This window comes from Paroedura picta, chromosome 8 (genome assembly GCF_049243985.1).
Source record: "Paroedura picta isolate Pp20150507F chromosome 8, Ppicta_v3.0, whole genome shotgun sequence".
Lineage (NCBI taxonomy): Eukaryota > Metazoa > Chordata > Lepidosauria > Squamata > Gekkonidae > Paroedura > Paroedura picta.
In genome coordinates this window covers 58,828,130-58,841,698 of record NC_135376.1, presented here as the reverse complement: position 1 = coordinate 58,841,698, position 13,569 = coordinate 58,828,130, and the positions used below count along the sequence as shown (strand labels likewise).

General features: G+C 44.9%; 1 protein-coding gene across 1 annotated transcript in view; it reads right to left on the bottom strand.

Annotated features, from left to right (window-relative positions):
• Nucleotides 1-12,642, bottom strand: part of DMBT1 (deleted in malignant brain tumors 1) — a 219,150-nt gene extending 206,508 nt beyond the window's left edge. The window contains exons 1-2 of the mRNA XM_077350946.1: nucleotides 12,596-12,642; nucleotides 7,259-7,573 (exon numbers count right to left, since the gene is read on the bottom strand). Of these exons, the coding sequence (XP_077207061.1) occupies nucleotides 7,259-7,573; nucleotides 12,596-12,641 (361 nt within the window). The 5' untranslated portion in view covers nucleotide 12,642. The remainder of the gene's footprint in view (nucleotides 1-7,258; nucleotides 7,574-12,595) is intronic.
• Nucleotides 12,643-13,569: the final 927 nt, after the last annotated feature.

The window sequence follows — 13,569 nt, the reverse complement described above, 5'->3', positions numbered from 1 at the left end:
AGTCTCCACCCCATGGCCAGGACGGAAGCCAGACTGGTATGGATCAAGGGCCGAAGTTTCCTCCAAAAATGCTAGGAGCTGGTCCGCGGCGGCCCTCTCAACCACCTTGCCCAGGAATGCAAGATGCGATACCGGGCGGTAGCTGGCGGGGTCCCGCGGATTCAGCGATGGTTTTTTCAGAAGAGGGCGAACCACTGCCTCCTTGAGCCGCTGAGGGAATTCTCCCGATGTAAGGGAGAGGTTTATAATCTCCCTCAGGGGAACACCTATCCGTGGGTCGCTGATCTTAAGCAACCACGACGGACAGGGATCGAGGGGGCAAGTGGTCGCCCTCACCGACCCTAGCAATTTGTCCACTTCGGATAAAGAGAGCCGCCTGAAGCCATCAAACCTGATCCCCCGTAACGGCCACGGAGCTTCTAGTTCACGAACTGTATCAACTGTGGCAGTAAGGTCACGACGGAGCGACAAGATCTTATCCGCAAAATAGCTCGCAAAAGCCTCGCAGCCTAGTTCCAATTGACTACTATTTTGATGCCCTCCTTCGAGGGCAGTAAGGGTCCGAACTACCCTAAATAATTGGGCTGGGCGAGAGCTAGCGGACGCGATTTCCGCAGCAAAGTAGTCACACTTTGCCGCTTTCACCGCCATCTCATACGCCCTCATAAGCGTGCGATGAGATGTTCTTGTAGCTTCGTCGCGGGTCTTCCGCCACACTCGCTCTAGCCGTCTCACCTCCCTCTTCCTCTCCCGAAGCTCCGCGGTAAACCACGGGGCCTGCTTGAGGCGAGGGCGGAGAGGGCGCTCAGGAGCTATCTCGTCAATGGCGGCCAACAGGCGGGACTGCCAGTCCTCCACCAAGGCCTCCAACGAGACACCGGAGGGCATCGGGTCCCGCAGAGCATTCAGGAATCCTTCGGATTCCATAAGTCTCCGTGGGCGGACTAAAATGCGTCCGTCACCCAAACAGGGGAGGGGTGGCATCCGTAGGCGAGCCTTCAGGGTATGGTGGTCAGACCACGGAACGATGTTGTTAGCCACCAGATCGATCTCAACACCAGCACCAAAGATCAGATCCAGGGTGTGGCCAGCCTGATGAGTGGGACCAGCAACAAATTGCGAGAACCCCAGTGTCGCCATGGCCGACACCAGGTCCAGGCCAAGTCCTGGAGCCGACGAATCCGCATGGACATTAAAGTCCCCCAAAATTAATAATATTAATATATATATATAATTTGGGGAACTGCAATGTCCAGGTGGCCGCCGCCTCCAGCAGGCCCAGCAGGGCATCGGGCGGGGCAGTGGGTGAACGGTACACCGCCCAGATGGCCACGTTCTCGACCGATTCCCACGTCACGGTAGGGGGTTGCTGAACTCAGTCAGATATTGATGATAACATTGTGCCTCCCTCTCCTCCTCGTATGTAATGGGTAAAATCAAAATAGTTATACTGTGATTGAAACCTCCGTGCTCTGCGTAGTAGAATTTCGTTTAAATAAGAAACAGGAAGAACGAGGAAGAAATCTCTGACAGAGAACAGAGTTCCCTAGAATCCTCTGTAGACACTTCCATTGATGCTGAAAACCTTTGAGGAATGAGCACGGTGCTAACAGCTGGGACATATTCAAAGCATCTTCCTACCAGATGGCTGTCCGGTTGGCGACGTGGTTTCTATGAAAAAAATAAAGGTTAAGGTTACGATCAAGATGCCAATACTTTCCCCCCTTAACTAAGAGCAGGTCTAAAGTTCTCCTTACCTGCTGAGGTCTGTGACCCTGTAGTTGCTCCTGGGCCTAAGGGTTAGAAATATCATAGAATATGTGTAAGAATGTAATAATCATTGATAAAATCGCCATACACCTCTACTATATTACTGAGAAACATCCCCAAGAAATTTTGAGGCATTTTAAATGATTTCGGTGACTTTCATGAATTCCCCATCTCAGCAGGTAACTTCCCACCTGGTGCTGATTGACGAATGACTGCTTGTGACTTTGTATCTCTCATCCACTTCTTTCCATATCTCCTAAGTGAACTCTTGAATTAATTACTCGGCTGTCCAACGTAAAAAAAGTTAAGGCTATGTGAATCCAACCCCTATCATCACTCTATTTTGTGGGTTCCTGAACTCAGTCAGATATTGACAAGAACGTTGTACATGTTCCTTGAAACAGATCCTTGAAAATATTTTTGCTTGTCCGTGACTGCTACCAATAATTACATATATATTTATGATGGTCTTCCAATTCCTCCCTCCCCTTCTTTTCCAGTATTCTGCATATCTAAAAGCTATCCATCCTTCCACCCACCCATCAAATCCTCCATCTCTACTTTGAACAATAACCACTCGACTACCGCACAAATGAGGTAGAGCAGAGCTTGTTACCAGAATATTCCTCAGCTGCCTTTTTGCCTTCTAGGTGACAAGGAATAAAAATAAGTATATATGAAGTCACTGATTCCGCTATGAAGATAGAGATTCATATGCGGCCATAACATTCCCTTACCCATCAAAACAGATACAACTAGCCATACTCTCGGGTGTAATGGGAGGTGAAATCAAAATGGTGATACTGTGATTGAAACCTCCGTGGTCTGCATAGTAGAATTTTGTTTAAAGAAGAAACAGGAAAAATGAAGAAGTAATCTCTGACAGAGAACAGAGTTCCCTAGAATCCTCCGTAGACCCTTCCATTGATGCTGAAAAGCTTTGAGGAATGACCACTGAGCTAAAAGCTGAGATATATTCAAAGTGTCTTCCTACCTGATGGCTGTCCGGTTGGCGACGTGGATTCTAAGAAAAGAATAAAGTTTAAGGTTACGATTAAGATGCCAATACTTTCCACCTGTAAACTAATAGGAGGTCTAAAGTTCTCTATACCTGCCTAGGTGTGTGACACTGTAGATGCTGAAAACTTTTGAAGAATGACCACTGAGCTAACAGTAAAGATATATTCGAAACTGAGATCCACTCAGCGCTCACCTGGGTTCCCCTGGAGTGAAGAGGGGGCCCTCCAAATGTGTGTGTGGGAGATCTCCTTGCACCATTAGTAATACTAGTGGGGAAGTATGCCAACCTCCACCGAAGTGGGGAAAGTCTACTGTGCCGGCACACATACCCTGGGAAAGCCTCAGAGAGCCAATAGAGGAGCTCAGGTTAATCTGGGTCCTCCATCCATGCTGTTGTCATCACTGGCTCTCCCATCCAGCCTCCCCCCACCTAACAAATACAGAACAATCAAGAGGAAGACTCACTTTGCACAACTCAAAGGAGTCTCAAAGCAGCTTCCAGTCACCTTTTCCTTCCTCTGCTCAGATCACTGCCTTCAACCACAAATTCAAGCACTCTCCCTCAGGCCACATCCTGAGAGACCCCTGACAGAGCTACTCTGGTAGAATAGCTCTAGCAGGCAACAGACAATTTCCCCACCCCCCACCCCCCAGGATGTCCACACGCATTGAACTCTGGTGGGGAATCAAACAACCTGGCTGTCACAGGATACCACCTTCAACCACAACTTCAAACACTCTCCTCAGGCCACATCCTAAGAGAGCCCTGATAGAACTGTTCTGGGAGAACAGCACTGGCAGGAAACAGACTAATCAGCGTGCACATTACACTAAACTCCTGGGCACCGCTTGTCAACTGATGGGTTGCTTCTTGGGTTTAACATGAGCTCTAAGGCTCTTTTGGGACTGGAAGAAGTTTTCCAAATGGGTGGCATCACTCAGGGGTCGAGATTTGATCTCTGACCCTCTGGTATTTTGTTTGCTGAGTGCAGAATTTTTATGAAGGGGGGGATTTAGATTGGGCACTGGTCCTGTCTCTGACTTTTAACTTTGGGCGAACATTTTTCAACCCTGCCACCCAGAACAGACTCAGAGGGGCATGCAGTCACAGCAGTTCTGTGCTCACCTCAGTCCTCTCCCAAGAATGTTTCTGGGTAGCCAAGAGCCGGCAAGTTGACCTTCAGGAAGACCAATTGCTGGACTCTTTCGGGTTCCAGACGGGAGCGATGCTTGCAGACAGTGCTGCTAGCATGAGAAAATGCCCGCTCATTCTGGACGCTCGTTGGCATGAAAGGTAGACACGGGCTGCAATTTTGTCAGCACTTGAAAAATGTTTTTCCTTAATGAAACCGCATTTACAAGGCCAGATATATAGATTATTATTTAAATTTGACACTGAATCTGAACAGGTTAAAAATTTTATGGTGAAATGGATGTTGAATCTGGGCAAAAATGTTTCAATGGAGGAGTGGGAATCAATGTGGAAAAATACAGCAAAACATACAAAAAGCCAGCAATTAAAAGAGAATTGGTTCAAAATGTTTTATAGGTGGTATGTAACATCTAAGTTATTGGGTCATATTGCAAAAAATTATGATATTAAATGTTGGCGTCGAGGCGGCAGGCGGGTTTCTTGGCCGGCAAAGTAACAGGGCCAGCATGTCATTGACGCGTTGGGGCCGTCCCTTTGCCAGGGCCGAAGGCTCCTGGTGCCGGGGTGGCTTGAGGCATGCGAGTTCCCACATCCTGGGCTGGTGCCGCCACCCACTGCCGCCTCTAGGATGCTGGCCATGGCGGGCGGCTGGCTGTGGTAGCGGTGGCCAGCCCTGTATGCATACCTGCCTTTGTAGTGGAATCCAGTTGCGTTTCTATCGTTTACCACAGGTTTCCGGTCTCGGCAAAAATCGCTAGCCAGGAAGCGATATTGCCGAGCTTTGTCCCGCCCCGCCCTTTGTCGAGCAGCCAATGGGCGGCCGTTATCATGCTCCCGAAAAGCCCCTATCCCTTTAAGGAAGGTTTAAAAAAAACACGTTGCAACGAATCTGCATTGATTCGTTGCAACAGAGAGACCCATCTAGCTAGCAGATGGTGTTTGAGCTGCCGTTTCATCATTGCCACGCTCCCCCTGAGTGAACCCCCCCCCCCCGCATGGGCGCGATTTCTGGCCGAAAATAGAGTGAAAAATAAAGGCAAAATAAACCAGCAAACGAGGCTGTGTGTTGCTTGGTGCTTGGTGACTTTAAACAGCTCTGAGGAGGGACTGCAGCCGGGCAAGCCTCGCTGGGTAAATTAAGGCTCGCTGGTGCGTTGATCTCCACTCGCTCTGAGAAAAAAAAATGGCGATCGCTTCGCCGGAAGATCGGAGGAGAGAGCCAGGGGGAGGGACTTTGCAGAAACCGCAACAATGGTAATGCACAGAACTTTCCCGCTAGTGTTGCGGATTGGTTGCAAGAGTGTAGCGCTTTCCGGAGGGTGAATCCACTTTTTGGGATTTCCCTGAAAGCGCTACAATGAAGCGCTTTTTGCAGATCAGTTTCAGGAGTGTTGCAGATTGTCAATGACATTGTGCATAACAGCAAATCAGTAGCGATTTCAATTTGCAACCATTGTGCAATTTTGAAGGGGTGCGGAATGGCCCCCAGTTCCGGATTACCTACGCCTCAACGAAGCTCTGCCTGACTGATTTCCGGCTTGATGACCCTTGATGCAACAACTGACTACGAATAAGTATTGTGGACTTGATTTATTCCTGAACGACTCTCCGGCTTCGACCTCGGTGTGATTAACGACTCCCCTTTTCAGTTCTCCTTTGAACGTTGGCTGTCAAAGCTTCAGATAAGACCCGGACTGGACTTTTGACTACTCTCTGCTATGCACTCTGAACTTGGTTGACTTGGCAAGCATGCATTCCTCTGGACTAACCCTGTATGTGCCTGGCTAGGGCAGCACATTGGCATGCCAGCAGGAAAAGAGCAGCGACCCTGCTTCTTTCTCACCGGTGAACCCTCTCACTCTCACCGGGCAGTCCAGGGCGGGCCAAGTGGCCCATGGGGAGCTGCACTCCTGATTGGCCCTTTTGAGTTTTTATCACAGACTCGCCCTACTTCTTTCTCCTCCCATCTACCCCTTACTGATTTATTATTACCGCTCCACAGGAGCGGTTACAGATGATTCTATGACATCATGGATGTATTTTTTTAAAGGCATCATACCAGATGGTTCTGCAGTTGCTATGGAGGTTTTGAAAAAAGAACAAAAACAAAAGGGTATTATGAAAATTACAGTGTTTGCAACCTTTAGCGTATATGGGGCCAAAGGTTCTCCTTATCTGCTGAGGTGGGTACCCCTGTACTTATTCCTTGGTCTAAGAGGAAATAAAATAAGAATGTGAGAAAGCAAAAAGTGGTGACTGATAAATTCTCCAAAAAATCCTACAACCTCCACACACGCACACACACACAGTAGTTTTGAGACATTTGAAATGAATTCTGCAAACTTCTACACTATATGGTGCCATGTGTATGTGACATTTTAGTGAACTTGTTATTCCCCTTGCTAGTGAGTTCCTGACTTCACCGATATATAGAAAAAAGAAGGGGTGGGGATAGTTTTCCACATAATTGATGTGATTTCCTGTGCATAAAAGCTACTTCTTACTAGTAAATTCTGTGACTGCCATGGTTGTTTCTTGCAAAAAGAAAGAAGCTGGAGTAAGAAAAAAAAATCACACCAGTTTCAAAACAGTTTTCAGTATGAGCCCAGGAATTCTCCTTACCAGTCGATGTATGTCCCCTGATTGTTATGTCAGGTCCTTGAGGGAAGAAAAAAGGAGGAGTAAGAAAAAAGCAGTTCAGAGAGATTTTTTCAAATTGTGATACAAGTGAATCTTGCTAAATGCAAAATAAAGCTTTCGTTCCAGGACAAGTATAAAATAGATAATTATTGATATGTAAAAATGGAAAATATTAATATAGGTATGTATTTTACCAGAACTGTACAGTTCATGGTAGATAGGTTATATGCCAAAAGATCAAGAGTTCTGAGTGTACTCCTAGTTGTTGTTTTTTAACTAAAACTCTGCAGTTTTTCTATAATCATAGAAATGCAAAAACTCTGATTTTATTGTGCTCCTTCATACCAACACGGCTACTCATTTGAATCTACTGAGCACCTGTACCAATTGTTGGAATATGTGTAGCATGCATGATTGAAAAGCACAAAAGATTATCATACAGGGAGCAATGGAAGAGGTGGGCTTTAGCATAGTTAGCTTAGGAACTTCCTGGTATTTTTCAAATTATCTCCTTCCATGTCCTGATTGGCTTTTTGGTGACTGACTGCTCCTTTGAGTACACTTCCTCTCTGCTTGCTTCCAGAACAGACAGAATGAATACAGAACAGAATAGTTAAACAATCTATGAGGCACATGAATATTCACACTTTCTATCGCCCATCAATCCCAGAGTACCTGAACAGATGACAGAAGCAGCTTCGCTGGGGGCACAATTAGATTTCCCCCAGGCTCTGTGGTGGCAATCCCGCAGGTTGAGTTCATTTCCAGTGCAACGTACATCATCCAGAAAAATGGGTCCTCGACCTTGGCCAAACCGAGCCTTTCCAGGGGCTTCAAGAGCGTTGCCACATCTTCTCTGCCTGCAGACCACCATGGCATCTTTCATGTCCCAGTAATCATCACAGATTGTTCCCCATCTTAGTCTGTAGCGTACTTCCACTCGTCCTTCGCATCTGCTTTTTCCACCCCTTAGTCGCACATTTGCCCCTTCTTAGAACAAAAAAAAAGAAAAAGAAAAATTTAAAACAGTTTTTAAAACAATTCTCAAAAAAGACACAAGCGGTTTCCAAATTAGCCATTACAAATCACAAGGATCCTTTGAAGGATGGTTCTGTTGATTATTTGAGGGTATTCACTGCTTTACTTTAAAGAATGTGATGTGATCCACAGCCATTCACATGAACTGTAGTCCCTACTGTGCACAATAAAGTCTTGGGCGTCATGACTGCCAGAAAAAGGAGTATAAATATTTTAAATGAACCAAGGTATTTTGCTGTCAGTAGTAATTCACTTTTAGACTGTAGCATCATCACTGGGTCAAGTAAAAAAGCAAGTTGTCACATCTAGAAAAAAAAAATAACCAACTAGACATTGGTAACTTGCAAAGATGCCAGTGCTTTCACAAAACTACTTCAGTACAGATGATGAAATAATGACTGAGTGAATTCCTTTCTTGTTTGTAACATATGCAACAAGAGGCTTTTATTTGGGACTTTTTAAAAAGGGGTTTCTAAATCATGTCTCTGAACAAAACCTATTAGATCCATAGGAAAGGATCCAGCCTAAACAGAGGACTAATTCTCCTGCCTATGGGAGATAGCCCTTACCATAATGGGGCCATTTGAAGACCAAGCATCAGGCCAAGATTTACCATGGTGATGGTGGACAATCAAACAAAAATGGCCTGAAATCACATTTGCTGTACAAGTTATCACAGAAACAGTCCTCAAATTAATATCTTCAGTTTTTTCCAGGGAAAATTTCCCAAAACATAGTTTGGAGGGGGCCAGATAAATAAGGAACTTGTGACTCAAGTCACCAAGAGGCTCTTCTCCAAGGAGTCCTTCCTTCTCATGAAGCCTATTCCTTTTAAAAAAAGGTTTAATTAGTGGAAATGGACAGCTGAAGCTAATCATTGTATCAAGGCTAAATAACATCAGATAGTTGCTGCAGTTCACACTGATAAAGAGGCAGCTAGTGGGGCTGTGTTTAAAAGTTGGAAACCCTGAGCATGGTTTGGTTTTTTAATATAAAAACAACACTTGTGCAATAAATCCTGCCTTCAGTTGTCTCCTTGCCTAAGACAGACACAAATGGAAAAAACACCTAAATTAAAATAAGCAGGAAAACCCCCGTGCAGGCTAAACAGTGAGAAACATGGCAAAAATGCCCATGCTGTCATGAAATACAAAGAAGATTAAAGAATATCTACTAAAGACCACTATTGAACTCACCAGAGTGCTTTTTTGTTTTTCATCATGTTTCTTATTATTTAGCCTACATGGGGTTTTCCCTGCAAGCTATAAAAGCACTCTTCCTGGTCAATGATGTCCTGGCTTTGGGAGGTGTTTAATAACCCAACTCCAAAAGTGAGCAGAGAATTAAGCCGAAAAAGCTGCACCTCAAGTGGATGATCCGATTCCCAAAGCTGGCTGTGACTCTTGGTAGTTGAGTTCTGAGTTCGGTTCAAGGTTCTAGTGCTAACTTTTAAAGCCATTCACAATCTGGGACCTGCATATCTAAGGGACTGCCTGTTTGAATATGTCCCCCAGAGAATGCTGCAGTTTGCTATAGCTAACCGGCCCTGACAGAGCTAGCACAAGAACACATAGGGGCCTCCCCTACAGGTTCGGAGTCTCCCCTACATCCTCCCTATTACGGGGAATCAATAGTAGTGACTCCACACAGGATATTGATTGTTAGCTTTTTTAGTAGTTTCAATTGTATTTATGTGTTTTAATGGTTTTATTGTATAATGATGATGTATGCCACCCCAAGATGACAGGTTCAAGAGGAGCGGCCTACAAATCTAAATATGAATATATATGCTGTTTGTAGGGTTGCAGGTTCTGGGTTGGGAAATACCTGGAGACTTTGTGAGTGGAGCGGGGAGTGGGTGGGATTTTGGGTTGGGAGGGATCCCAGTGGAGTATAATGCTATGGAGTCCACCCCTCAAAGTAACCAATTATCTCCTGGGGAGCTGATCTCTGTTGCCTGTAATTCCAGGGCAGCCTCAGATCTCTTCTGGGGACTGGCATCCTAGTTGTTCAAAATGATCAGATAATAGGCTGAAATTTCCCCCTACCTGGTACTCGCAGTCTAGAATGGTTTTCATTCTCTAACATTGCTAATGAACTGCTGGGTTAGGTTCCCAAATGGTTTCATGCATGAGGCCCTAAGGCATTATCCGGGTTACAGGAGAATGCTCCTTCATACCTTTCACATTTTAGCCTCCAGGAAGTAGAGACTTTTAATAGCCTGGTCTGCTTCTGCATTTGAAGAAATTTGGGAACTATGGGTTTTGTAATAATATTTGTTCTTTCAAGACTATTTTGCTTTCTGGCATTCCTTTGTACGGGGAATGGAAGATGGCATCCCATAGCGCAATCCTGTCAGATCATGAAAGCTAAGCGGGGTCAATACTTAGATGGGAACCCAAGGAAGGCTCTGCAAAGGAAGGCAATGGCAAATCCACTCTGTTTCTCACTTGTCTGGAAACCCCTTGCTAAGGCTGCCCAAACACAGTGGTGACTTGCCCTGTGTACCTATTCCTCTGCATTTTAATTATTAACTATTATTATTGATTTAATTTCTAAACCATCTCCCAGCAGACCAGCTCAGGTTACAGGTTGCGCTTGTCTTTAGTGGGTTTTGGCACCACCTGCTGGTAAAAAATATTATTGTTGTTAGGTGCGAAGTCGTGTCCGACCCATCACAACCCCATGGACAATGATCCTCCAGGGCTTCCTGTCCTCTGCCATTCCCCAGAGTCTATTTAAGCTCATACTGACTGCTTCAGTGACTCTACCCAGCCACCTCATTCTCTGTCGTCCCCTTCTTCTTTTGCCCTCAATCGCTCCCAGCATTAGACTCTTCTCCTGGGAGTCCTTCCTTCTCATGAGTTGGCCAAAGTATTTGAGTTTCATCTTCAGGATCTGGCTTTCTAAGGAGCAGTCAGGGCTGATCTCTAGGACTGACCGGTTTGTTTGTGCACAAGGCCTTACCACTGGTGGTTTCCTTGGCAAAAAAGGAAATGCTGGAAAATAACTGTTCCTTTGCTGCATCCCATCAGAGGCCCTAAAGTGGACCAGGGCCAGGAAAGTGCTGGGCCAGCACCAATGTCATGCATAAGCAGGGATTAGCCCCACTGCCAACCCAGCCTTTCCTGCCCATGTATAATCGGTTATTGAGAATGACATCAGGACAAGCAGAGAGTCTCATCCTACAATGGAAGTTTCATCCTATCCCTATCAGCTTAGTTTTGAATCACTGATAACTGAAAGGCAGAGAACATGGCCCTGGCTATGTCATCCCTTTACCTCATCCATTGGAAAGGATTTCTCCCTGTCCAGTGATAGCTTTCCTCTCTGCAGCCTCCCCCCCCCCAAAAAAAAAAGCTACTCAAAGTGACCTTTGTGTGGCTTCATTGCTGTCCCTGTGCTCTAGGGCAGCACTGGCGCAATTTCAGACACATTTCCAAAGCTCCACTGGAGCATATAATTTGCAAAAGGTAAGAAAACAATTGACATTTGCAATACTCAGATCATCTCAACATAGAGTTTATGAGAGAGAGTAGAAATTTACTTCCCCTAATCTATCTCTGTAACGATTGCCAAGTATTAAATTCCAACGTTTCCAAACTATGAGAATTCTAGCTAACATTTAGGCCCCAGCTCAACTTAAGTTACGAGAGCCGCAATGATGGGCATATCAGTTAAAAAGTAAATCTTTTAGAACAGGTTCATTCTGACATGTTGGATAATGCACTTTCAATGCACTTTAGAAGTACATCTTCCTACTTCACACAGGCAAATCCAGCCACAAAAGCACAGAATGACAGGGGGGTGGAATTTACTTCTGAGTAAATTTGATTAGTTTAATTCTCACATACTATGGAAAATAACTGAATGAGTTAATCATGACTAATAAGTTCAGTTTTGGAAGAGTAGCCATGATAGCCTTTTTGCAGCAAATATACATAGAAGTCTGATGACACCTTAATTCCAACAGATCCTTCATTCTATAAAATATAAAAATCCACAAAAACCTATGCTAGAATAAGAATTACTTGGTCTTTAGGATGCCACAGTTCTCATTTCTATTATGCGATTGCTTTCCATTCAATTTACAGCCCGATTCTCACCATGTCCACTCAGGGTGCCTTGCTGTCAGGTAAATAAGTACATATAGGACTGCAGTTTTTAATCATAACAATATCTGTAAGCAATTAGTAAGGGTAGACTCAACCTTCCCAATTTAGACCAGAACATGTTAGGATGAAAGAGCCTCTTGTGGCGCAGAGTGGTAAGGCAGCAGAAATGCAGTCTGAAAGGTCTGCCCATGAGGCTGGGAGTTCAATCCCAGCAGCCGGCTCAAGGTTGACTCAGCCTTCCATCCTTCCGAGGTCGGTAAAATGAGTACCCAGCTTGCTTGCTGGGGGGTAAACGGTAATGACTGGGGAAGGCACTGGCAAACCACCCCGTATTGAGTCTGCCATGAAAACGCTAGAGGGCGTCACCCCAAGGGTCAGACATGACCCGGTGCTTGCACAGGGGATACCTTTACCTTTACCTTTATGTTAGGATGAGAAAGACAGCATCTATGAATACTTTGTTTAGGCTTTTTCCACACCTAATTGTGCTGTGGCTCAACTTTGTAACTACATTGATTCCCCACACACAGTATTGTTTACCATTCATTCCTCACCCATTTTTTCCATGTTGCTTTCAGACCATTGCAAATGTGGCTTGAAAGGCACAGAGAAACCTCAAAGAAAAAAACAGAAGAGTGATCCTGTGGTTCAGGAAGGTGGGGAAGTGATGCAGTTAAGAAATCAAGCTGCATCAAAAACCCGGGGTAGAAAAGTCCAAGTAGTTGAAGAAGTTGCAATATGATTGTATTCAGTATTCTGCTCTTCATTACGCTGTTCTGATTGAAACTCATATTTGATATCGTAAGTGCAAGACAGAAAAAAGAACAGGAGACAAACATTTCCTACACAGATATCTTACCTGCAGCTGAAAGAAGCAAGCAAAGGATCACCACCTTGTGATCCATCTTGAGCTAAATCTTCATGTCAAGTAGGATACACCTGAATATATATAGGGTGTTAGGGTCTGAAATTTGATCTGTTCTTTTCCACCCAATGATAAAATGAAGTGCTATATACAAGACTTTTCAAGTTGCCAAATTCCTCTTGCTAAGCTATGCCAGCAGTCCAGGTGCCTATCAATGGTATTTTCCTTATCTTTTAATTTATACACTTGTTGTGTAAACAGATTTAAATATGAAGCACAATGCCTGTCACTTTCCTTCCTTCCTGTTTCAAGGGATGTTGTATCCAGAAGAAACCAGGACCAAAAACATCTAACGAATGGCCATCAAATGGACGCTTGCAAATACATTTAGTCACATTTCCCTGTTTCTTTGCCTTTCCTGAAAGATCAGTCCATTTGGAAATATTGGAAGCGGAGAGTACAGAACAGCATGCAAGACAATGCTAGGTTTTGCAGGTGACCAAATTGAATTGGCTGTTCCACAAGAAATATTAGTGTCCAATTAGTTACCCCTCCTCCAAAATTGGACAAGTAGGGGGATTTGCAGGTTGAAATTATACATGCTGTATGGTCATCAGTCGAAATTGGATCTAACTTGCCATTTGTAACTATGTGGGCCCCAAGAGTATAGATGGTCTACAGGTAAGAAAATAAGACCACCTTGATTCTGGAGAGTAAAGAGGCCACAGCTGTTATTGATTATACCACAGGGGCATTGGCACTGCCTAGGCATGAAGCCTGAACCAGATGACCTGCCTACCACCATTTAACCTCACACACACCAGCCCACAAAGAAGTGGCAACCCTCCCAGGAACCACATAGATGCCGGCTGATGCATGGCTCCCTTGCCACCTGGTGGTGAAAGCCCCATCGACAACTCCTGAGCTTGGCATGCTGCAGAACTGGTTCCATTCCAAGACCCCGTGGG